Source organism: Poecilia reticulata, linkage group LG20, assembly GCF_000633615.1.
Source record: "Poecilia reticulata strain Guanapo linkage group LG20, Guppy_female_1.0+MT, whole genome shotgun sequence".
Classification (NCBI taxonomy): domain Eukaryota; kingdom Metazoa; phylum Chordata; class Actinopteri; order Cyprinodontiformes; family Poeciliidae; genus Poecilia; species Poecilia reticulata.
This window is the reverse complement of record NC_024350.1, coordinates 21,748,915-21,772,508: the sequence shown is the minus strand read 5'-3', so window position 1 is coordinate 21,772,508 and position 23,594 is coordinate 21,748,915. Positions and strand designations below refer to the sequence as shown.

Genomic DNA, 23,594 nt, shown 5'->3' with positions numbered 1-23,594 from the left:
CAAACCCACAGTTTTAAGCTTGCATTGCTAGTAGTTAGCCGTATAAAACAATTACCAAATTTCTGATTTCTAACTACAACATTCAAAGTTGGTTGAGATGTATTTCTGAAGTTGGTAATCAAATTTCAGTGTCACCAACAGATTCTCCATTAAAACTAGTTATTTGTGAAGCCTCATATGCATGGTCACTGTGAAACAACAAAGAAAATGTAAGATTGTCATTTGTAACATCCAAAATGAGCTAAAGCTGTTGGTTTTGTAATACTATTGATATTCTACACATGAATACTTAATAACTGAATACTATTTAAAATGAATTAGTATGAAGAATTATTTGGGACCCGAAAGAACCGACTGAGCCAAAGCAACGGATTCCCTTAAACGAGCCGGAATTCCCATCTCTACTTTTTACTGCAGTCCCACGAGTAGGGGCGGGTCCTGTTATTTTCACCGCCCTTCTTGACCATATATGGTTCGTCTGGCGGTTTAGTGAGCGGCTACATCCACCCGGCAAAAAGTGGACACGAGACGTCAGTGTGCTCCCGACATAAGAGGTACGGGTATATTAGGTAAATGAGATCAATCTGAATTTAACAACTGCTGCATGAACCCCCAACTCAAACCGGTTATTGTGTAGAGAATCTGGCTTGATTTTAAACTCGTTATACCGCGTTGGAACTGTGTCATGTTTAATTTGGGCCTAGAATCGAGTTAGCAGCCAGGCCTGTCAGGTGTAGCTAACGTTACCGGCTCACTTCGTATTGTGCCGGTAGAAATAACTTTACATTTTATCTCTGACTCATGTTTCTTAGGGTTTGACATCTTTTGTGTTTTAGCCAACACCGCCGAATTTCATTCAACTCTTCGGGGGACAAAGTGTACAGCTAAAGTTAGCACGGCTAGCCGCTAACAACCGGACTAATCAAGCGTCATAGATGCTAGAGAGGCGAGTGGAAAGAACCAGAACGTGGCGTTCGTTGTCTTTGCCACCATTATTCAAGTCCTTAAGACGACGTTTTTAATTACGTTGGTTGCTGAAACATGTTCATTAAAAAAAAAAAAAAAGCTTTGTTTCCTTTTAATTATGGGGGTAGTATTTAACCGGCAAGCCGGTTTAGGGTTCTGTGCTAGCGGTTAGTCATCCTGATTCAGACCTCTCTACCTTATATGACTAATGCCGGTTTAGTCACCTCAGTAATGGCTAAACTATAGATAACCAGAGTTTATTGTCATGTTAATGTGTTTTGTTGCTTTCCGTTATCCTCCCTCATGTTTTCTGTCGAGTAGCCTTGGATAACCATGCCGTCAGACTTGGCCAAAAAGAAAGCAGCCAAGAAGAAGGAGGCAGCCAAAGCCCGTCAGCGCCCCAAGAAGTCTGAGGAAGTGGATGGGGACGGAGAACAACCGGAGATCCAAGAAAATGGAGCAGACAGCAATGGTGAGAGGAAGACTGGAATTAGATCTTTGCGGCCAGATCCAGTGGGACTGATTAATGTATATGCAAAATATGTGTCAGAGTAGTCGCATCTAACTCTTAAATATGGATGTTCATAAACTTAACTGATTTGTATTTAACATGCATGTCTCCATCTTGAGATTTGTAATTTAGTGACTTGTATCCTCCCTAAAAATGTTAAGTTTCAGGGCTTTTTCATTAGTGACCCAGTTATTTAGAAAATTGTTGCAGAGCTTTTGCTTTTAGAGGGAATATCATAAAATTAAGGAGAGGCACATTATTACAAAAAGAGTATAATGAGCTAGTCACACAAAACTATAACCGTAAATTAACTTTGCATATTTTGGATTGAATTTTTCCTTAATCTTTTTTTAATTTTTTTTATTTTTTATATGCCCATCTAAACTTTAAAGATCTATCAAAAATGTAATTTTTTAAAATATATTTTTTAGCTGCTGCAATTTGACTGTTTTTTAAAATTATTCTTAGTTCCTTGGTGTTGAGATCTCTAGATTTTTGATGTTTGGTTAATTATTTTTTGATTATTTGCACATCTGGCATGTGGGGGGGAAATAGTTTTGTAAATAAACATAACCTGTTAATATAGGGTTTTAAAAATGTAAACATGAAATTTTTTTGCATCACTAAAATAAGAATATTTACAGTTTTCAGTTGGAACAATCTAAATAACAAGCATTTATTGGTTGACTTTTTTTCCCCATCTTTCTGACCTAAAACAACTGGATCTCAGTGATGCTATATGCTACAAAGTCTTAGTTTTGAGTGAATAATTTTAGCAACTCCCACTTTTAGATCTGTTTAATAGAAAACACTGCAGCAGAACCAGCCATGCTTTAAAATTAGCCTAAAAGCAGTGATCCCAAGAAGTTTTACTCGTATCTTAGAGTAGCATCAATCTAAGCATGTAGCGCTATTGGACTGGTTGGGAAGACTAAAACGGTGTGCAGTGATCCATAAAGCAGGACATCTTTGCTCTCTTTGGTTTCAGGCGTCGGCAGTTTAACAAAGGAGCTGGACGAGTTCGAGCTGCGGAAGACGGAGGCTCGGGCCGTGACTGGCGTTCTCGCTTCCCACCCCAACAGCACGGATGTCCACATCAGCAGCCTGTCGCTCACCTTCCACGGCCAAGAGCTGCTGGCAGACACCAGCCTGGAGCTCAACTCGGGCCGACGCTACGGCCTCATCGGGCTTAACGGCACCGGTAACCGTTTAGCTCGGACCTCAGTTTGTTTGAAAGCCAAATCAAAACGATTAATCATGTTACGTTTCTTCCCTCTGCTAGGAAAGTCCATGCTACTGTCGGCCATCGGCCACCGTGAGATTCCCATTCCAGAGCACATAGATATTTACCATCTGACCCGGGAGATGGCGCCGAGCGACAAGACGGCTCTGCAGTGCGTCATGGAGGTGGACGAGCAGAGGATCATGCTGGAGAAGGAGGCGGAGAGACTCGCTCATGAAGACTGTGAGTTACATAAGATCTGACAAAACTGGAGCGGTTGAATAACAGTTGGCTCCATAAGAAATAAATCAATTAATCACATCACAAGTCATCATTCTGGTATTTTTTTAGAACAATTTTGTTTAGAGAGACATCATAATTAATTTTATTTATGGTTTTGGTTGTTTTTTATTTTAGATAATTAACATATTTTGTGAAATATTCTCTACAAAATTAAAGGGCAAACTTTCATTATTATGCCATTATCAATATAATACTTTAAAATTGTCTCAAACCAACAATATTATCGTTTATCGCAACAATTTAACTGCAGATTTTGTTGTTATTGCGACAGGAAAACGACATGATGCTTTAAAAAGAGAAATGAATTTCCATTTAAATGGATTTCTGTTGTTTGCTTAACCTTCAGAGAGAGATTATTAAAAAGGTGCCATTTTGAAAAAGGCTGCAAACATTTGTCAAGAGCGAAGTAGTTGGTTTCATTTTTTTAAACATTTATTTTTAAAATCCCAACTAGCAGTTTTGCCTGAATGAAGCTAATGATCAACACAACTTGAAAGGCAATTGTGCTTTGTTTAAGCTTAATCCATTTTATTTGTTCCAGTTATTTTTATTTTGGAAATGTAAAATGTTTTTCAGTTCCAGTGCTCAAATGTTCTTTGGAAATGTAAAGATTATAGTTTTTAAACCTCTTAAATCGACAATATTATCTTTTAATTTCTGGGAACAGCCAAATTTATCAGGCCTAATAACGACAACAGAAGGTTTTTGTCTCATAAGATGATTTGAGTGAATATATTAAACACTTAAAAAGCTGCTATGATTGAAACTAAAACTTACTTTCCCCTTCAAGCGGAGTGTGAGAAGCTGATGGAGCTGTACGAGCGTCTGGAGGAGCTGGACGCTGACAAGGCGGAGATGCGAGCCTCTCGGATCCTCCACGGTCTCGGCTTCAGCGCCACCATGCAGCAGAAGAAGCTGAAGGACTTCAGTGGAGGCTGGAGGATGCGTGTTGCTCTGGCCAGGTGAAAACAGGCTAGCTCAGCTTAACGAATTAGATTTCGTATCGTTTTATGACCATAACTGTTTGTTTCTGCAGAGCTCTGTTCATCAAACCCTTCATGTTGTTGCTGGACGAGCCGACAAACCACCTGGACCTGGACGCTTGTGTGTGGCTGGAAGAGGAGCTCAAATCGTACGTTTGCGCCTCACCTGGAACGTTTTAGCTGCTTTAGTGTTTGACTCACCAACCTGCTGCTGCTTCTCTGCAGGTTTAAGAGAATCCTTGTTCTCATCTCACACTCGCAAGACTTCCTGAACGGCGTGTGTACCAACATCATCCACTTGCATCAGAGAAAACTAAAGTACTACACGGTAAGAACACGCTGCCTAGAGTCCAATTGGCAAAGGTCTGGACCCCCGTCGGAATACCTGGAACGAACCAGAGCTAAATAAGGAATCAAGACGAGCTGCTGCTAATAACGTCTCTCTGCTGTTGGGTGACGAAGCAAATCTATATTTGTTCAGGGTAACTATGACCAGTATGTGAAGACCAGAGCAGAGCTGGAAGAGAACCAGATGAAGCGTTTCAACTGGGAGCAGGACCAGATAGCACACATGAAGGTAAACAAGAGGCCTAATTTATTTCACTTTATTTATAAAATAAAACCTGAAGAGTGCGAATCGCCTTTAATGCAGCGTTCCCATAGCGAATCACAGAGGTGGCAGAGTGATGCTTTGGGATGCTAATATTTAGTATGGAAAGGGAAGCCGATCACTTTTTTTTTTTTCTTTTCTTTATTAAATGTAAAATACTGGAAGAAAACCTGCTGGGAAACTCGCAACTAGAGCTACAACGAAACTATTTAAAGCAGCTTTTCCAGCAGGATGTTGACCTTTAATGGCTCTGAGATTATTCATTGCTTGATTTTAATTTTTTCTCTCAGCTAGCTTCCCAAAATCAGCTTGAAAATGTTACTTAGTATTTTATTTCCACTTTTAGCAGGAAACATTTTTTAAAACTGCTTCGTCCTGCAAAATCACTCTTAAAAAAATTGATAATATTCACATTTTTAACCCTCAATATGTTTATATAACTCCACTATTTATCATTTGTTGCTAAAATGAAGGAAATAAAATTCCTAAAGTAAATCTTAATCTACATAATTTAATATAAATCGCTTTTTTTTCAGTGTGGTGTGAAATTTTGCAGCATATTATAATGGAGGAGAAATGTAGCACCGTCTGGTGGACAAAATCATGTTCCTGCCTTTTAGTAACTGAACTTTTCAAATCGGGCACAAAAAGTAGCCTGAAGACATTCAACTTTTATTTGTGTTTGAAAATAGTTAAATGTGAGAATTATTTTCCATCTTCTTTTCCTCAGGAACAAACATCTGTTTGCGTAGCTTTTCCATTTAATCTATGAGGAACTGGAACAACTACCATAACATTTAAAAAGAAAAAGTGTACATTTGTCCTCTGCCAAAATGGAGCAGAGGAGATTTCAAAGATCTGTTAAGAATTAAAGGTTTCTCTGGTGATTTTGAAACATTACATAGACTTGCGTCTATTTGTGTACATTGTCTACAGAGTCAATCATGAGTATTTTATTTTTTTAGAATAATAACTTTATTGTCGTTCCTCTCCAGAATTACATTGCCAGGTTTGGCCACGGCTCCGCCAAGTTGGCACGACAAGCACAGAGCAAAGAGAAGACGCTGCAGAAGATGGTGGCGTCAGGCTTGACTGAAAAAGTTGTGAATGACAAGGTGGTGCAGCACAGATTGAACCTTCATCAGATTGTTTCATAGCATCTGATTTATTACTGCAGATTCCTGCAGTGGACTGAATAAAACCTGTTTTCTCCAGACGCTGTCATTTTATTTTCCTCCCTGTGGGAAGATTCCTCCTCCTGTTATCATGGTTCAGAACGTGAGCTTCAAGTACAGTGACAACACAGTGAGTACAGACGTTAAACAACCTCTCTTTGTCTGTGTTTACGTCCCAAAAAAAGACAAACCTGCCTTTTAATCTCCGGCTTAATGTCGTTTTAGCCGCACATTTATAAAAACCTGGAGTTTGGTATCGACTTGGATACCCGAGTGGCTCTGGTGGGACCCAATGGAGCCGGGAAATCCACGCTGCTGAAGCTGCTGATGGGAGAGGTAGGTGCTGTTTCTTCAAAACCAATTGGTGAATCATTCTCAGTGCCAAGATTTATGATTTTCATCCTTTTTGCAGCTCCTCCCTACAGACGGCATGATCCGCAAACATTCACACGTGAAGATCGGCAGATATCACCAGGTAAAGGTCAACCCGTTTTAATAAATAATACTGATTTCAGTAAAGTAACTGTTCTCCGTTTGTCTTGGCAGCACCTGACGGAGCAGCTGGAGCTCGACCTTTCACCTTTGGAGTACATGATGAAGTGTTTCCCTGAGATCAAGGAGAAGGAGGAGATGAGGAAGATCATCGGTCGCTACGGGCTCACAGGAAAACAGCAGGTAGCAAAAACACGCTTTGTACGGTTTTCCCACAGCAAAATCTGACTGTTTTCAAGATGTTTTCAATAAAATTCTAGCACTAAGGCATAAAAATTAACCGAATTCACTATTATATTATTTATTACTGCTTTGAATGTCTTGTGATTGTATTCTACAAAGTAAACTAAAATAATGATTTTGATACACCTTGACTGGTCTGAGAACAAAACAAATCCCCCAATTTCAATCGCTTTCAAATATTAAATTACACAGATCAATAGCTCATCGAGTCATTAGGAATAATAAATATTCATTACACTGAACAAGTTATCTAATTTACTCAAATTAAATGCTTAACTAGAATATAATTACACAACTTTCTGTTACTACTTTATTTCAAAACTCTAGATAAAATATCAAGGACTTTATACAAAAATCAATATGGGTGAAATGATTAATCGATTATAGAAATAACCATCTAATTGAGTACTGATCGTTAACTGGAGTACAAACTCAAAACATTTAATTTGCTGAAGGAACAAAGTAGTAATTAAGCCAAAACTGTTCTGAAAATATACATTTTGCATTCAATATAAATGAAAAAACTTTATACTCAAGTGGTATTTTGGATTCATCAGGTTCAAATTCTGCAAACAATAAAATACTAAACACTTTTTGTTTATAAATCGGTAACCCAAAAAAATAAAATGCATAAGATTAGTAATTTTCTTTGATACAAATAATAAAGCATAGTAATTATTTAGAATAAAATGCTATATTGCATTTAATTCAATAAAATGTTTCTTACTCAAACATCTGATTAATTGATTACTAAAACATTTAGTAATCAATTAACATCAAGCATTTTCCAAAACGCATCATTGAAAGTTAGGCATACTCAAGGATTTCAAGCACCGGTACAAACGCATGAAGTGTCTCATTATTCCTAAAAGCCTCCTTTAATTCCCTCCAGGTGAGTCCGATCAGGAACTTGTCAGACGGTCAGAAGTGCAGAGTTTGTTTTGCCTGGCTGGCCTGGCAGAACCCCCACATGCTGTTCCTGGACGAGCCGACCAATCACCTGGACATCGAGACGATCGACGCGCTGGCGGAAGCAATCAACGAGTTCGAGGGAGGCATGATGCTAGTTAGTCACGACTTCAGGCTAATTCAACAGGTACGACTTCCTCCAAGACACCTGAAACCTAACACTTGAGTAGAGTGGATGTTTTATATCGCTCAAGGCTGAAAAGATTAATTGTGATTAATCTATTATTGAAATAATCAACTAAGTCAGTAATCGATGGATAACTGGAGTATACAGCTTCAAGAATGGCTTATTTAGATTTTAAATCTGATTTAAAAATGATTAATCGGGTAAGTTGTGATTAATCAAATCTGTAGATTTAAAATGCCAACTCTAGGACTGAAATGATTAATCAACTAAATAATCGATTTGCTGACTGAAGTATACAGACTCTCAAAAAAGGCCACTTGCTTAAAAAGAAGTTAAAGTACTAATTAAACCAAAAGAAATGTTTACATTTTTCATTTAAGATGAAAATTTAAAAACAAAATCTTTGGTAAATCTGAACCGGGTGACCTGGGTGAAGATAAAGAATGTTAAATTATTTTTAAAAGGAACTGAATTGTTTCCATCTCAATGCATTTCTAATATTGTACAAAAGTACAAGTAGTTAAGTGAAAAATCAGTAAATTGTGCCCCCTTTTAAAAAATAATTTAATTGTAAGAATAATCGATTACCAAAATCGTTAGCTGCAGCCCTAAAATCTTTTTCCTTTCTCCCAGGTGGCTCAAGAAATCTGGGTGTGTCAGAATCAAACCATCACAAAGTGGAAGAGCGGCATCTTGGGATACAAGGAGCATTTGAAGTCAAAGATAGAGAAGCAGTGAAGGCAGGTGACCTGACGCACCTGGTCGCTCGTTTATGACATCATGGACCTGCGAGTTTCTGAACGGAGGAGCAGGAAACGTCCTACTGAACAGAACCAATCTATTATGCATCTTATCGGACTCGTCTCTCGTACACCTAGTACTGTTTCCTCACGGTTTGACTGCAGTCCAAGCCCCGCCCCTCCACCTCAGGCTGGGCTCTGATTGGCTGATTCACCTGGAATGCATTCCATTGTGTTTGTCTTCAAAGAAGTCTTTTTGTTCCTTCTTAAAAGTTCTGTTTTACCTCAAGAAGAAGTAAGCAGCAGCTTTTAGGTCATTTTATCATATTTAAAAGGCGACTTCTTTTTTTTGTTTTCTTTCCCCTCCAGTGTAAAAGAGCAGTTCTGCCTTATTTGACAGTAATGCAATAAAGGTTTGTCTCAATAAACGGAACAATAAAAACAGCAAAGCGAATTGGAGAAGTCTTTATTATTCTTTATGCATTTACAGGGACTGTATCAAAGTAATTACCTTTTAGGGAAAATAAACTATTGCAACAAGGAAAAGATTTAAAGCGAGTTTGTTTTGGTTATGAAAATCAAAATGGCTGAATTCCCAAAGATTTACACTCGACTGGTATTTCTTGGCATAAATTACATTAGGAGGAAACGAGGTCATGCTGTACCAGGATGATTCATTTATTGAATGAAAATTACTTTTGAACAATGCCTTGCAAAAGTATTGAAACCCAATGAATTAATCAAAATGTATATGTACACTTTTACTGTCTAAACTGAAGGGGTAACATTTTTATTTGTATTATTTGTCTTCTGCAGCACAGCTGTTAGAGGAGCCCATCTAAGTGATTTTCAGCTCTTCGATTCAAATCTAGACTTTGACTAGGACATTCTAAACCATTCCACTGTAGTTCTGATTGTAGTCTTTTTCTGTTGTCTCCCTCCAACTTTCCTGTTGCCACAAGCTGATGCTGCCATCACTTCATTTTACTCTTATCTGACCCAAGCACGTTCTTCCATTAAGATTCAGATTTAAAGCTTCACAAATGCACTATTTAGTGTGTATTTATGACTTTGAATCCCAATAAAATACACAAGTTGAGATCTGATTTATACTTTTGCAAGGCACTGCATTTCCACATTTGATGTATATAATAAAAAAAAAACAGGATTAGAAATTAAATCTGCCTTAGTCTGTTTTTCATGCTGCTTGACCTGCATTCCTTCACATAGTTAAAGCTGTAATGTTTATCAAGTCTTAAGACTTTATGCTGCAGAGTGTAAATAATCAGTAACTATATGCTGAGTGTAAACTTCCTAAACCGATTAATTAAGCAGAAGGAAAAGTTCAGAGTTTTTGACTGAGGTTCTGCTTTTTTTTTTCTTTAAAGCTTACATATATACGCAATATCTGAAAAGAAAAAAAATAACTTGTCTTGATTTAGTTAAAATCCAGATCAGTTGGAACCTTTTAATTTGGTTGCTTATTTAGGCAAAAGGTAGGAGGCGGTACATCTCCGATTAGCTTCCTGTATGAAACATCTACACACCTTTCTGAGTTCAGGGATTTTTATGTTCTTTTTAAAGTATAAAGTTAATTAAGTTTAGGCTGAAATTTCTAGAATTAAATATAGAATTTGAAAAAATAATCAGAACGGAAGGACATAACAAAGGTCGAAAGGTAGAGATGGAAGAACGGAAAATAGGAAATAGGGCAAAAATATATAAAAGGAAGGCCATAAAAACAATGTGATGAAGTCTGAAAATAATATTTTTAATGCCCTTAATTTTCTGGAAAATGCCATAATTCTCCAAACTGGGTAGAAACCCTGGTACGTGTTTCACACAGGAAGATTATTAGTAGCGCACCGCCTCCGACCTTAATTTCCCATGATAACCATCCAGTGAAAATCTGAAGCTCATAAAAGAGCGACTGCATAAACTTCTATAAAATAAAAAGAACTGCTAAAACTAACTTTTATTCTTGTCTTTATACCCAAAAGCACAAAAACAACTTTAAGGTTTCAGAGCTCCAGAAGAGCAGTTACCTTCAGCTTCCGGGATCAACTGGTCTGGATTTGGACCAAATAAAAACACCAGGACCATTATTTGCTGCTCAGAACCAGAACTTCTCTGTAAACCCTGCACTGTCCCTTTAAGGTTTCAGCGATTGTCAGATTAGCGGCACTAGCTGGAGTTGAGACAGTGCAAGTTGGAGGAGTGTTTTTACTCAATGCCGTTTCCAGTTGGTCCGGGTGGCAGCATGGTGCCGAGGCCAGCAGCAGGCAGCCGTGCTCAGGTTCGTCAGTGTTCGTTTCGTCCAAGCACAGGCGTCCTCAGTCCTCGTCTGAGACGACGTCCAGTGGAATAGTGCGAGTGTTGGTGGCCCGGACGCTGCCGATGTTGGTCAGCGAGAGGAGGTTGGCGATGCCCATCAGACTGACCCCGGTACCGTCCAGGTTGACCTGAGCCAGACGCATGTCTTTCAGGTGCTTCAGACCTGCAGGGCAGGGATGAAAGTTATTGATTAATGAGTTGATCTAAAGCTGAGTGAGCTTATTGATAAATAGAGTGGCCATTTTCTTTCAAACTTGAGTTTCCTATTCTATCTAGATGGCAAAATGTTTTCATAATATGCTAAATTAAATAATTTTTAAAATAAAATAATGTTTAAAAAAAAATTTATTAAATAATAAATTTTAACATTATTTTTTATCATCTGTATTAAATACTGACCGAATAAACAGAAAATTGTGGGGGATTTCACATTAATAAACTTAAGGAATTTATAAAAATATAGCAAAACAGGAACATCTTAGCTGGCTGAATAGACAAAGAAAAGATGAAAAGAATAAAATGTGTGAAGAACTATCCCGTATTTCAAGACAAATTCTGCGTCCCGAACAGGACGCGGTTTCCCGTATATGACTGCAGCCTGCAATTTCTATTTACAAACACCAGATGGCACTGTTCTCATTACTTACATAGATCTATAAAAAAAAATAAAAATCGCAGCTGCGCTTCCGTTTGCAAACGATTCTTCCGGTCAGAAGTTACAGCTAATTCAACAAAAAATGTTTTATACGCTATGCCATGGGGACAATTATAAAGAACAGGAAACTCTGTAACTGCAACAAAGGACTGGGAACAAAAGAATCCGTGAGCTAAACCTGCTAATGACCTGATTAAAGCTTTTTGCAACTGGACATGGAGGTAAGAAAGATAAAGTACCACAGTACCACCTCTACTTGCTTTTAAAGTTAAAAACTGACTCCACGAAGTGATATCATTCAGACAGCCCTCAAAGTAGTGCTTATGTTACCATTTTTTTCTCTGTTGTCACATAAAAAAATCCGTAAACTCAGCTTGGACCGATTCTCTTTCCCGTAATGATAATATCTCCGCCATCTTTGTTTTTGTATATCAACGGCTGGACTGAAGGATGACGAGCGCCGCCCTCTGCTGGATAGCAGCCAAACTACAACACTAAAAAAAAGGGCTAACGGACGTTATTAGTTAATAGATTTGAACTAATTCAATCTAATAAACCATTCATTGTTTTGCGTCAATTAATTATTGATTGTATTTTGTATTTTTTTTAAATGCAAGGGTAAAAAATACAGCAGTTTATCACTTAACCAAGCAGAGATGAGCTTAAAGAAGATGAGCTAGATGTACCTTGGTCCGTGATCCGTGTGTGGCTGAGGTTGATCTTAACCAGCTGCTGACAGTGGATCAGACCCCTCCGCACTACCGAGTCCCCCACATGCGTGCTGGCTAACCCCAAAACCTAAAGAATAGGAAATTATAACCAAAACAAAGCTCTCAATTCACATGATAAACACTAACATTCAAAAATAAATGTCACGTTAGTCACAGGGACTTTTCTAAAGGAGATTACCTTTGTACCAGAAGTTCATTTTCAAATTAAAATAAGTCAAGAATACCAATGTCAAGCTACGATAAAAAATATTTGTTTTGTTTTAAAATAAGTTTTTTTTAATATTCCAGACATTCAATATTTAATATTCCAATATTCTCAAGTTGTATATCTAGAGTTATAGAGGCTTGAAGTTTATGGCAATTTTTAAAATCAATTTAATTATGTTACTTAAGTTATTTCTGATCTTTCCAATGGAGATATTGACCATATCAAACTTTTAAAGTTTTCTTGACTTTCTCGAAGCAGCCAATCAGACGTCAGGGTCTCTGAAGAGGGACCTCTAGTAAGTTTGATGGGTGAAGTTGACAAATTAAATTATGCTTCAGCACAGGAACACAAATAAATCATAAAATTATTATGTCTAGATTTTAAATTAAAATCTAAACATTTAATTCAGGCACATATAATTCATTCAACGAAATTTTAAAACTTTCAAAGCAAGTCAAATAATTGAATAAAGTAATAAGTATATCTCAATGAATATAAAAACGGTAGAAACACAACTGGGATGTTAAGGAAAATCAAATACATTATGCAGTTAATAAATTATTTTTGTTTATTTCTCAGTTTAAAAACTTGACATTTAAACAATTTCTTCAGAGGTTATTTGTTGAAATTTGGAACTCTTCACTTTCCATAAATGTGAAGTTCAAGGTTGAAGAGGTATTTCACTACCTCTTCATACTAATCTTACTTCTGCATTTAATCCAAATTTAATTATAGTTATTTTTAAATCGTTATATGTTTTTAAGTATAACCTTTAATAATAATACCCAACACCAGCAGAACTCATGTCAACCCCTGCAGCTCCACTAATATTATCAGGTAAATTACCTGAAGCTGAGGCAGACAGGTGATGAGTTCGGCCACTCCTCGGCTCGTCACCGCCGTTCGGTCCAAACAAAGTTCCTGCAGCTCCTGCAGGCCACGCAGAGAGGGAAGCCCTGCGTCCGTCACCTGCGTGTTGCTCAGAGACAGCTTCTTCAACCTGCTCACAAACGCACACGACACTCCCATCAGTGTGGATGTTTCACCCACAAGCGTTTCCTGACATCACTGAGGTGTTGGAGTGACCTGGTCATGGCAGCTAACTGGCTGACTCCTTGGTCTGTGACCTGTGTGTAATCCTTCAGGTCCAGCTCTGACAGCAGAGTCAGCCGGCAGAGGAACGCCAGCCCCCCGTCGGTCACAGTGTGGCGTCCAGGAAGCGTGAGGTGAGTCAACTTCAGACCTGGGGGGAAGTGAGAATCATCAAGATTTAGCTTGATTTGTTTTCTTCGCTCCATCCGTTTACATGTTTTCTGAGGTTTCAATCAAATTAAAGACTTTTACAGACCATTTGAATGAAATCACAGACTTCAGGAAGATTATTATATTAGGGCCATGCTTTAAAAAAATTGCGAAAAAGTCAAAATAATGATAAAATAGTCGTAATGTTACAACGATGAAGTCATAATGTTATTTTCGTATTATTATTCTTGCTAATATACTTTTATTCGGTAGCAAGAATATATTAGCAGCTACCATCTTATGGGTTGGAAACAGAAGTGATCCAAAGGTGAGGACGAACATCATCCAGCCAACTGGAGATGAATTTGCATTTAAACCATGATGGACACAAAAAAGTGAACTTGCTAACTCCCTAGCTCGCTATTTTTTAGGTAGCTATTTTATTTAGCTAGCTAGTTTTTCTCTTTCCTTTATTTCCATTCCTTTTAATGTACCTTTGCAAGCTAGCAAGGATATATTAGCAGCTAGCAACACAAGCGATCCAGTCAACTGGTAATAAATTTGCACTGAAACCAAATTAGATGCAAAAAATAGGTTGCTAGCTTGCTAGTTCACTTTTTTAGCTAGTTGGATGGCCAGTGTTTTCTCCTCCCTCTGTTTACATTACACATGTAGCTGCTAATATAGCTTTGCTAATTAGAAAAGGTGTATCAGGAGCTAGTAGCCTCAACCGCCTTAAGTCAAGGAACACGACAAAGAAGCGACTCAAGCATTCACCTGACCAAATTTAAGACTGGTGATTAATTAAGGCCCACTTATTTTTTCTAATGAATTTAAGACATTTTAAGGACACAAGGACACCCTGGTTTATTTACACACATTTCAGTTTACAAACCTGAGATAATCTTGAGGGCATGATTCCCATCTTTCACAGAGATTCCTCCTAAACTCAGAGAAGACAGAGTTGGGTGGGTGGAGATGCTCTCCAGAGATTCCTCCGTCACACCCGTCCCATTCAGATTCAAAGTCTGCAAACTGGACATCCCTGCTAGAGCTGAAATATCTTTAACCTGAAACGACAACACACAACAACATGAAGAAACATGGCAGACCAGACTCTTAAGACAAACACTGTTTGGTTGGAATAAGCTGAAGTGCCTTCGTCTGCTTGATGCTGAGGAGTCGAAGCTGTGGCACGCAGGTGGGGAGCGCAGCCAGGGTGGCTTCGGTCACTTCTGTCTGGTTCAGGCTGAGCTGAGAGAGACAGGAAGGAGCCGACTGGAGGTACTGAACCATCCCAGCATCTGTCACTTTGGTCTGATCCAGGGACAGGACACACAGGCTCTTCAAGCCTTCAAACCAGAATAAACATTTCATTAGAAATAATTGGTGGACCAAGGTTTAACATCTGCCAAAGTGTTCATATTTAGTCAACCTTTTATCATTCTGTCAAGTTACAACCACAAACTTCAGCGTTTTTTTTGTTTTTTTGTGTGTTTGTTGTAAAGTCCTTCACTAACTGTGGAGCCTGAGATGTGGACATTTAAAATTCAGGATGGATTTAAAATCCACGAGAACCTTTATGGGTGAAATTACTGTAAGATTCTCTAAACTTTTTCTTTTTCACAACTTTCTGTTCTCTAATAAGTAATTAATCAACTTTTCCCACAGTAAAATTCAAACACGTTCAAGGTAAGTTTTCAAACTTTTTCAGCATCACTTTGGAGTTAAAAACAATAAAAAAATAAACTAAAAAAGATAGTTTAAATTCACTATTATATTATTTATTACTGTCATGAATAATATATTGCAATAGTTTTTTGCAGCAGGGGAAGGTAGATTGAAATAACATTTTCTGTTTTGAAATGTCTCTTACACCTTGTACACCTGACTGGTTCAACAAAGTAAAAAAGAAATGTTTCCCTGAGTTTTCTGGCATTTAGAAAATCTAAAGAATTTTAATAATTCTAACTGACCTAAAACAAGATCAATTTTGTCTGATTTAACTTCAGACAGTGAGAACAAAAATGCATCTTAGTCTTTATCTTTTTGTTTTAACTGTAAATAATGCTTTTCAAATGAAGAGACATTGGACTGCAATTTATTACCAAACCTGCAGTCTCACTATCAAGTATTTCATACAAAAATCAAACGCTTTCCAAACCTTGAAAATATCTACTTGAAATAAAATTGAATAAGGAGCTTTAAAGACAAAGTTCACAACAGACCTCAGTGCTTTTCTGAGAAAAAAAAATGGCTGCCAACGGTGTTTGAGACGTCAAGTAGAGCGCCATGTTTTCACCATAAAAACCAAATAAAACATCAAAGTTTGTGGTTCCAACAAGACAAAATGTGAAAAAAGGGGATAAAGTTACTTTTATATAACAACCAATTTCAAGTCTGGCTCTCAGTTGCATTATGGGAAGAATCCTAACCTGTGATGTACTGGAGACAGGAGTCGGTCAGTTTGCTGCAGGACGCCAGGTTGAGTGACTGGAGCTTGACCAGACTGGGGAGGACCGACAGACCAGAATCTGGACAGGACCGACTCATGAGATCAGGAAGAAACGTAAAGCTGAGGCAGATTTCTGCAGCTCCTACCTGTGATGAGAGGCGAGTTGACCAGACTGAGGTGCTTCAGCGTCGTGAAGGCTCGCAGCTGCCGCAGGAGCTCGTTGGTGGAGTAAGGGTAGCAGTTCAGGACTAATTTCTGCAACTGGCAGCCGAAGAAGAGCTCCAGGGTGCGCGGGCGGAGCAGCCTCTCTCTGGACATGTGGCTGAGCAGCAGCTCCGCCAGCTCCGGGGTCAAGCCCGCCAGGCTGCTGCTGTACTGCATGCTGGGAGCTGCAGGGGCGACACACTTTGTTCTTAGAGAGAACCAGACTTCAGGAGCGTTTTCCTTTCACACCCGTCCTACCTGTCATGAGGTGGACAGTTGCACGGATGGCCAAGGCACATAAGGATGGCACGTTTGGTGTCCTGAAGGGTCTTTTAGGTGGAGTGGGCTGTCCCTGAGAGGCGCTGTGGTCCTCCTGCAGAGCAGCCCTCTGAAGTCGCTCCACCGCAGCCTGACCTGCAGCTACATGCGCCACTGGACCCTCTGCCTCCTCGGGGTCAGCTGGGTCCTCCTCTGGAGCGTCTCTGGAGACACACGAGGAAGCACAGAAAACATATCGCTACGTGTTTAGGCCTGCACCGATCGCGGTTTTCTGGCCGATCACGATTACAATCTTTAAAAAGCCGATTTTGATCAATGCCAATTATTTTTGTCTGAAATGTCGCTCAATATGCAGTCAAAGCTCCAACAACAGAGAAAAAGAGGACAGTGTCAGTTTAGTAAAGATAAACTAATGGTAAACCTTTCAATCAGGCTGCAGCAGTCTTTGATTACAATTTATAATTTAAACTTCGGTTTAGTGGTTTCCTGTCAGGCGACCCACCTGAGGCGATTGCCCTGGTCCGGCCAGAAGTGTCGGGGTTCAAATCCTGCTCGCACCCTGTTCTCCGGGAAGAAAGGCAGCCTCGGCATTCCTGAGCAGAGAACACAAAAAAAAGTACATTGGCTTTACTCAAAAGTAAAAAGGACCCATCCAAGAAATTACTCAAGAGTGAAAAGGTATCTGCTTAAGTACTGAGTAACTGATCAAATTATCAATCATTTTTCAAAAAAAGTTACTTTAGTAACTATTTACTACCCAACTCTGGCTGTAATCTACAAATTATCCTCAATATTAACAGGCTTTTCTTTATAAATCACTTCAAGCACTTTAAATGGATCTGCAGTTTAAAAACTACAGAACAAAACCAGCATTTTTAATTAGTCGTTTCTAAAAACAATTAAAATATCTGAACTGTGGGATTTATTTTCCCTGTCTGCTCTGCAGTAGCGAATAAGTCCTGACAAACACATTTCCTAATCCTAATCTCTCCCAAATGTGTCCCACGTTCCCAGATTTTCAGTAAAATCTTCTGTAAAGCAGTAAATCTTAGCAGCGTGGAGGATAAATTGAAGTGGTTCTGTTCCTGCAGCTGGAAGGTCCTGAGACGGAAAAAGTTTCCACTGGATAAATAGTGGGAACAGGAAGTAAGCGGGAAAAGGGAGTAAGAGAAACGCAGGTCAAACGGAGGAATCAATCATCTGAAGGATCGGTACCGTTGGGAATTTGTGGTGGTTCTTCCTCTGCTTCCGGTCCCTCATCTGCTTCCAGTCCAGGATCCTCCAGGTCACCAGGAACCAGTCGCTGGCCTCGCCCTGTCAAAGAGCAGGAAAGACCTCCAGTGACTCTCATGTAAAAGAAAATAAAAAATCATGACATTTGTTCCAAAGATCCTGAAAACTACAATTTTTCAGAGTGAGCAGTTTATTTCAACTGTGGCTCTGTGGAAAGAGTAGTCATCTTGTGATCGGAAGGTTGCAGGTTCGATTCCAGCTTCCTCCTGCCACATGTCTATGTGCCCTTGGGTACTTAACCCCAAATTGCCTACTGATCTGCATATCGGTGTATAAATGTGTGAGCGTTTGTGAGTGCGAATGGGTGAATGTGACTCTAGTGTCAAGCGCTTTGAGTGGTCAAAATGACTGGAGAAGTGCTATATAAGTTCAGTCCATTTCTGAATTAAATGTCCAACATCAGTATTACATTTGGCAACGCTGCGGGCCTTAATGTTCAATTACATTTTTTTTGAGTGAAATCTGATTATTTATTGGTGTCGTCGTTCACATTTCCAAATATATGCGACTTGTATGTGATCTCCTGTGTGAACTACAATGACCTGAAAGTGTCCCGCATGCGCAGCACAGGGCGCAATAGCATCAGAGCATGCGCAGTGTTTTGCCAACCGCTATAAGAAGAAGAAGAGCTCACTGTTTGTGGATATAAACGTGGATGCTAATGGTGGAGTATATTTTACAATTTTAAAGTTGTTGGACCGGAGCCAGCTCAATATTCATTATCGTCGCCATGATTATTGTTTTTCTTCTCGCTTACGCGTATCAGGGCGCAGAATGGTGACGTTTGTCGAGGATCAATGACCTGGCCATTCAGATTTAGGTCACACTTTGAAAAGATCAGATATATAGATACACATCGGATTTAGAAACACATATCCAGGTGGCTCTGAGTTGTTCAGACTAATGAAAAGATCAGATACAGGTCGCATGACGGCCAAAAAAAATAAAAAATCGGTTCTCTCTTCAGAAAATAAATATCAAAGAATTAGTCACAATATATACAGTGGGCGAGTGGACCGTAATGTGATATGCAGATAGGAGCAACAAAGATGAACAAATTAAACACATTTCAAAATTTATTTTTGAGAATTTTGAATCGATTCACAATAACCCGTACTAGTTATTGCGATTCTTTTTCTGTACCTCTAGAAGTACAAATAGAACCTATATTTATAATTTTTAACCCAGTGTGGATTAGAGATATTTTCCATAAAATTTCCATCCTGGTTTTGTTTATGTTTGGTACTGACCCCAGAAATGTGAAGGTCCAGAGACGGGAGGACTGGCTCTCGGTATCCCTGCATAATTCACAGCCTCCTCCCACAGATCGTCCGGGAGCCGGTGACCAGCCGCTGGATTCAGCCTCTCTGCCTCCTCTGGAACGGGAACATGAGGCAGCGGCGGTGGGAAAATACACGGAAGCGGCTCATTGAGAGGCGCTGGCGGCGGGTCTGCCGGGCTCGGCGGGTCCTGAGGCGTTTCTGGCGGCGTGGTCTGAATGCAGAGAGCGGCATTCGGAGTGAGGCCCAGAGAGTGCAGCGAACACGCCAGCTCCGCCTCGCCGAAGCGCTTTCTGGGGAAACCTTGGAGGAGGGAAAAGGGGGACAGGGAAGGGTGGCGGCCGCTGATGTGCTCCACCACGCTGCGCAGCGGCGCGTCGGCGGAGAAACGCTCACGCATGGATTCACCGGAGGGAAGCCGGATCTGCAGCAATGCACAAAATAAATAATATGTGAAGAAAAATCTGAAATTAAAAGTTAAACTGCCTCAAGTAGATGGCTGATGGATATATTTGTACATATAAGACAGAAACATGTCTATTCTGCTCACCAAAATGAATATTTTTTTTTAAATAAAATCATTAAAAAAGTATGTAAAAACATGATTACCCAGACCAAGTGTCATAAGTACATCTGAGTAAGTTATCAGTTTTAATTGATAGCTCACTCAGATGTTGGGTTGATCACCTTCTACTGCTTTATAAGTGAGCCATTACCATGAGGATACAGTTGTTGTCAACATTAGTCTGGACCTTTCCTCCCAGTTTCTGGCCTTCGCTGCTGGGAGGAGCCGCGTCTGCACCAGAGCCGCCGTGGCTTTTCTCCTGCAAGGTTTTTCGATCCTCAGCTATCCGCTTTAACACCATCTCGCGCTCCTGGCAAAATAAAACACACAAAAAACAAAATTTTCTTCAAAAGTTGCCAACAGACCGGCGCGTGTACACGTCTGTGGTCTTCTCTCAGACCTGCTTCTTTTGCTTCTTCTCGGCCAGGACTTTCTGAGCCACACGTTGTCTTTCTTTCTCCTCGAAGTCGCTCTTGTCTTGTTTGATCCGCGACTCAACTGGAGGAGGATCAGGAGACTGGGAGGTCGACTCGGAGAGCTTTAGGACTAGAGAGGAACCTGCTGTTAAAGAAAACAGAAAAGAATCAAATGAAATCAGACTAATTAACTTTTATTTGATGAGGAGCTTTTGTTTTTTTGCTTTTTTTTACCCCTGCTGTCACCAGGAGAAGCAGGTTGCTTGGAGCTGCTCGCTGCGTCTTTGGGTGGGTTAAAAGCAGAGAGTGCGGTCTCAGACGACTTGGATGTCTGCTTGACCAACGTATGGCGTGGATACTGACCCTGTAAGAGCCTGTGAATGAGAGGTGATGCGTAAGACGCTTGAGATGCACATCAAAAGCTTGAAATTTATTTTAGTTTATTTACCATTCAGCGGCTTCTGTCACAGAAAGATGTCCCGCCTGCACAGCCGCCTGGATCTGTTGTTCTGTGAAACCCATTTCACTGAGGATGAGGAAGAACTCCCCGATCGTCTGCAGCGCAGAATCAGAAACCCGGAAGTTTTACTTTATTTACTTCAATGAACAATGTGACGAATTCAAAACTAACATTAAAAAAATAAACTTAAATTTGCTTTCCCTTGGAAATTTAAAAACATACATAAATGTTTTCCAATTATTTTTTATTTCCATCATCGCCATCTTCAATGTTTACTTTTCATAATATTCACCAGCTGTATGTTTTCAGAGATTTGTCTGTTTTAAAATGGCCCTTTTAATCCTTTTTTTTTTTGTTAAAACTGGATTATTACAAACTGGAAACACGGATTCATTACAGCATGCAATCAATAGATGCAGAAGCAGTACATAAACCGTACCATCTGTGCTTCTAACTGCAGATTTACCTTTAAACCCCACAGTTCTAAGTAAACTATAGTTCATAAAGTTCAGACTGTACGCTAGTTTAGTCAGTATAACTAAGGAAATTCATAATAAAAGGTTAACAGTTTATACATGACGCCGGATAAGAGGCTAGAGAGCAGCTGCAGCCAAGACTGCTGTTGTTGTTTGGAACAATGGAGGGTGTAAACAAACAGCGTTAGCATCGTAGCTAACAAATAAGCTAACGCAGCTAACATGCTAACGCTTCTACACAGCTAACAGCTGACAGGTCAAAGGTAAACGGGCTGTTGGAAGCTTACCGGGGAAGAAGTTGAGCTCATCTCGTTATTTCACGGTTGCTGCACCAGTATCAAAGTGAAACTGGCGGTTATGATCAACTTTATTGACTCCCTGCTTCTGTTTGGTGAGCAATCTGCACTGCTAGTCGCGCTGACCTCTCCTCCTCTTCTCCTCCCCTCCTAGCTTTCACATTGACGGAGCTTCAACGGAAAAACAGCCTATCAACACCGCGGAGAGACGGGATTCCATCTCCAACAGGCAGCGGAGAACAAATCTCATTTCTTCCTCGGTGACTGACAGGTTTAAACCCCCAACCAGAACCGCATGTGGAGGTTTATTTACGTGACACTGATATTTTGCCCGAAGAGACTCAAATGAAGAGAAAGTAAAAGCTTCGTTTAGTACACATTAATAGACGCAGGTGTCAAAAAAAAGTACAGATACTTGCATGAAAACATATTCTAGTAAAAGTATTGATCAATAAAATTTTATTTGTATAACACAGCAATAAGGTATTACAAAATGCTTTACATCATAAAGAGAACAATACAAAGTCATAGAACAATTGAAATATTACATTTTGTCAAGTGCCATTGTTACACGTATTCTGGAAGTTTCTTTCATATTTGCGGTGCATAGAAGCTGAATTCTGCTTCTCCGTGTCTGGTTCTGGTTCTGGATTCAGAGCAGGCCAGAACCAGAAGACCTGAGAGATCAACAACAACAACATTTAATGTATTGTGGCACAAAGCCATTAAGTGATTTATCAACTAGCAAAAGTACAGGTTGAAGGGTTCTACTCGAGTTTAATTTACTTACTTTTTCAAATCCACTTAAGTTCAAAAAGTAGAAAGTAATTTTCACCTACCAGAACATAAAATGACTTTCAATAAGTCTAAAATATTTAAAAAGTTGTAGTCATGCAAAATACATCAGCCTAGTTAGCCACCAGGCTTTGTTTGCCCCCCACCAGGTTATGGGTTGTTGATTTTTTTAAATGGAGATTTTTCTACACCAGGCTTGGGCTTATTAACCGTGACACTTCTATTACACAAAACTAATAAATATTTTAGATTTCAGAAAAGGTGAAGATATTTTTTCATGAGGAAGACATCGTCCAACAGGCAACAGAAAGTTTAGTGGAAGGAAAAATGTGGTAATAACAACATGGAAGGCTGCAACCTTTTGTGGATTGTGAAGCGATGCCCACTCAAGGCCCATTAAGCTGTTACATTTAATGCAATAAATTAGTTTCACTTTTCTGAAATAAATTCTGACTTATTGGAAATGTACTTGAAGATCAGATTGTGATTGTAAAAGTTTTGTTTAAGTGGATAATTCAAAAAGAAAGAAAAAGATTTAACAGGTGTCGCTTTTGCAGTCACTAGCAACAACTCACCAGCAGGTGGCAGTATCACACAATGGATTACATTCGATAAATTGGGTAAATGTTTTATGATGTCATTAATTTTTAGTACAAAAATTACTAGAGTGCCACTGTGGTGCCAGTTTTTTTCCCCATGTGATAAAAGAACAAAAGAATGAAAAAAAAACAGCAAAACTACAGGTGAGACCATTACAAATAAAAACAGTAAAGAGAGATAAATTATGTTTAAGTGACTAACTGGGGAAAATGAGCAGATGTGTGATTATTAATTTCCTAAAAAAGTAATGATTGAGCAGTGAAAGTGTCAACAAGGGCCTGAAATATTGACACTTTAAAGTGATTACTTGTTAATTAATTTCAGTTTATTTACATAGAGTCAAATCTCAACAAATGTGATCTCAAGGATTTTTACAAAGCAAAAAGATCCAGTTTATAAAGACTGAAACAAATTCAAATACACTCATAATATTTAATTAATATTACACCCGATGCTGTGGAAAGTAATATGATTTACATGGGAGACAGACAAATGATCTTAACGGTGGCTTAATCTAAAGATAAACTTTATAGGTAGCAATAACAAAAATACTTTCAGTCAAATTAAATTTATTTGAATTCATTAAATTTATTTGACCAAATTGTTGTTTTTGTGATTAATATAGATTAAATGTGTTTGTCGGAAGAGCAAACGTTTATTATAAGTAATTAATAATTAATTAACTTTTCATGAATAGTGGCAACGTTAGAACGAGATACACTATTACTAAAAGTGATAGAGGAAATGTGAAATACACAAGAAATCTAAATATCTTTTGTGTTGCTTTTAAACTTTTCTGTGGAAATTACTCTGTATTCGGAAATTGCATTACTGATAAAGTAGTGTGATGCTAATCAGACTGCCAGTCTGTTTGTCACTGTAAGTTTTTCATTATTTTATTAAATCCCAATTCATTGTTATATCTTTTTTATGTCGGATGTTATTCAACTTTTTTTAGCTATTC

General features: G+C 38.9%; 2 protein-coding genes and 1 long non-coding RNA gene across 8 annotated transcripts; 2 read left to right on the top strand and 1 right to left on the bottom strand.

Annotated features, from left to right (window-relative positions):
* Positions 1–446: 446 nt before the first annotated feature.
* Positions 447–8,795, top strand: abcf2b (ATP-binding cassette, sub-family F (GCN20), member 2b). Of its 2 annotated transcripts, none has more exons than XM_008396634.1 (15): positions 447–554; positions 1,288–1,438; positions 2,466–2,678; positions 2,760–2,942; positions 3,793–3,964; positions 4,039–4,134; positions 4,211–4,313; positions 4,467–4,562; positions 5,591–5,710; positions 5,811–5,900; positions 5,996–6,106; positions 6,183–6,245; positions 6,317–6,445; positions 7,398–7,601; positions 8,235–8,795. In XM_008396634.1, the coding sequence occupies exons 2-15, from the start codon at positions 1,300–1,302 to the stop codon at positions 8,337–8,339; spliced, it is 1,824 nt and encodes a 607-aa protein (XP_008394856.2). In that variant the 5' UTR covers positions 447–554; positions 1,288–1,299; the 3' UTR covers positions 8,340–8,795. The 2 variants fall into 2 exon arrangements, with proteins under 2 accessions (XP_008394856.2, XP_017157383.1); XM_017301894.1 differs by having other exon boundaries at positions 468–569.
* On the bottom strand, positions 8,793–21,399 carry LOC103456832 (uncharacterized). 2 transcript variants are annotated; one of them, XM_008396635.2, is made up of 17 exons: positions 21,227–21,399; positions 20,452–20,558; positions 20,238–20,377; positions 19,988–20,148; positions 19,739–19,897; positions 18,993–19,446; positions 17,665–17,763; positions 16,952–17,042; positions 16,429–16,652; positions 16,113–16,355; positions 15,947–16,045; positions 14,670–14,863; positions 14,407–14,581; positions 13,356–13,512; positions 13,116–13,269; positions 12,017–12,128; positions 8,793–10,838 (listed from the first exon to the last, which is right to left on the bottom strand). In XM_008396635.2, exons 1-17 carry the CDS (start codon positions 21,245–21,247, stop codon positions 10,675–10,677), a joined length of 2,754 nt encoding a protein of 917 aa, XP_008394857.1. In that variant the 5' UTR covers positions 21,248–21,399; the 3' UTR covers positions 8,793–10,674. The 2 variants fall into 2 exon arrangements, with proteins under 2 accessions (XP_008394857.1, XP_017157382.1); XM_017301893.1 differs by having other exon boundaries at positions 19,988–20,145.
* On the top strand, positions 11,175–21,745 carry LOC103456831 (uncharacterized). Of its 4 annotated transcripts, none has more exons than XR_532332.2 (3): positions 11,175–11,551; positions 13,415–13,495; positions 21,390–21,745. It is a non-coding gene; the product is annotated as an uncharacterized LOC103456831 (long non-coding RNA). The 4 variants fall into 4 exon arrangements; XR_532331.2 differs by lacking the exon at positions 21,390–21,745 and adding an exon at positions 17,541–17,655 and having other exon boundaries at positions 11,177–11,551; XR_532329.2 differs by lacking the exon at positions 21,390–21,745 and adding an exon at positions 19,069–19,156 and having other exon boundaries at positions 11,183–11,551.
* The last annotated feature ends 1,849 nt before the right edge of the window (positions 21,746–23,594 follow it).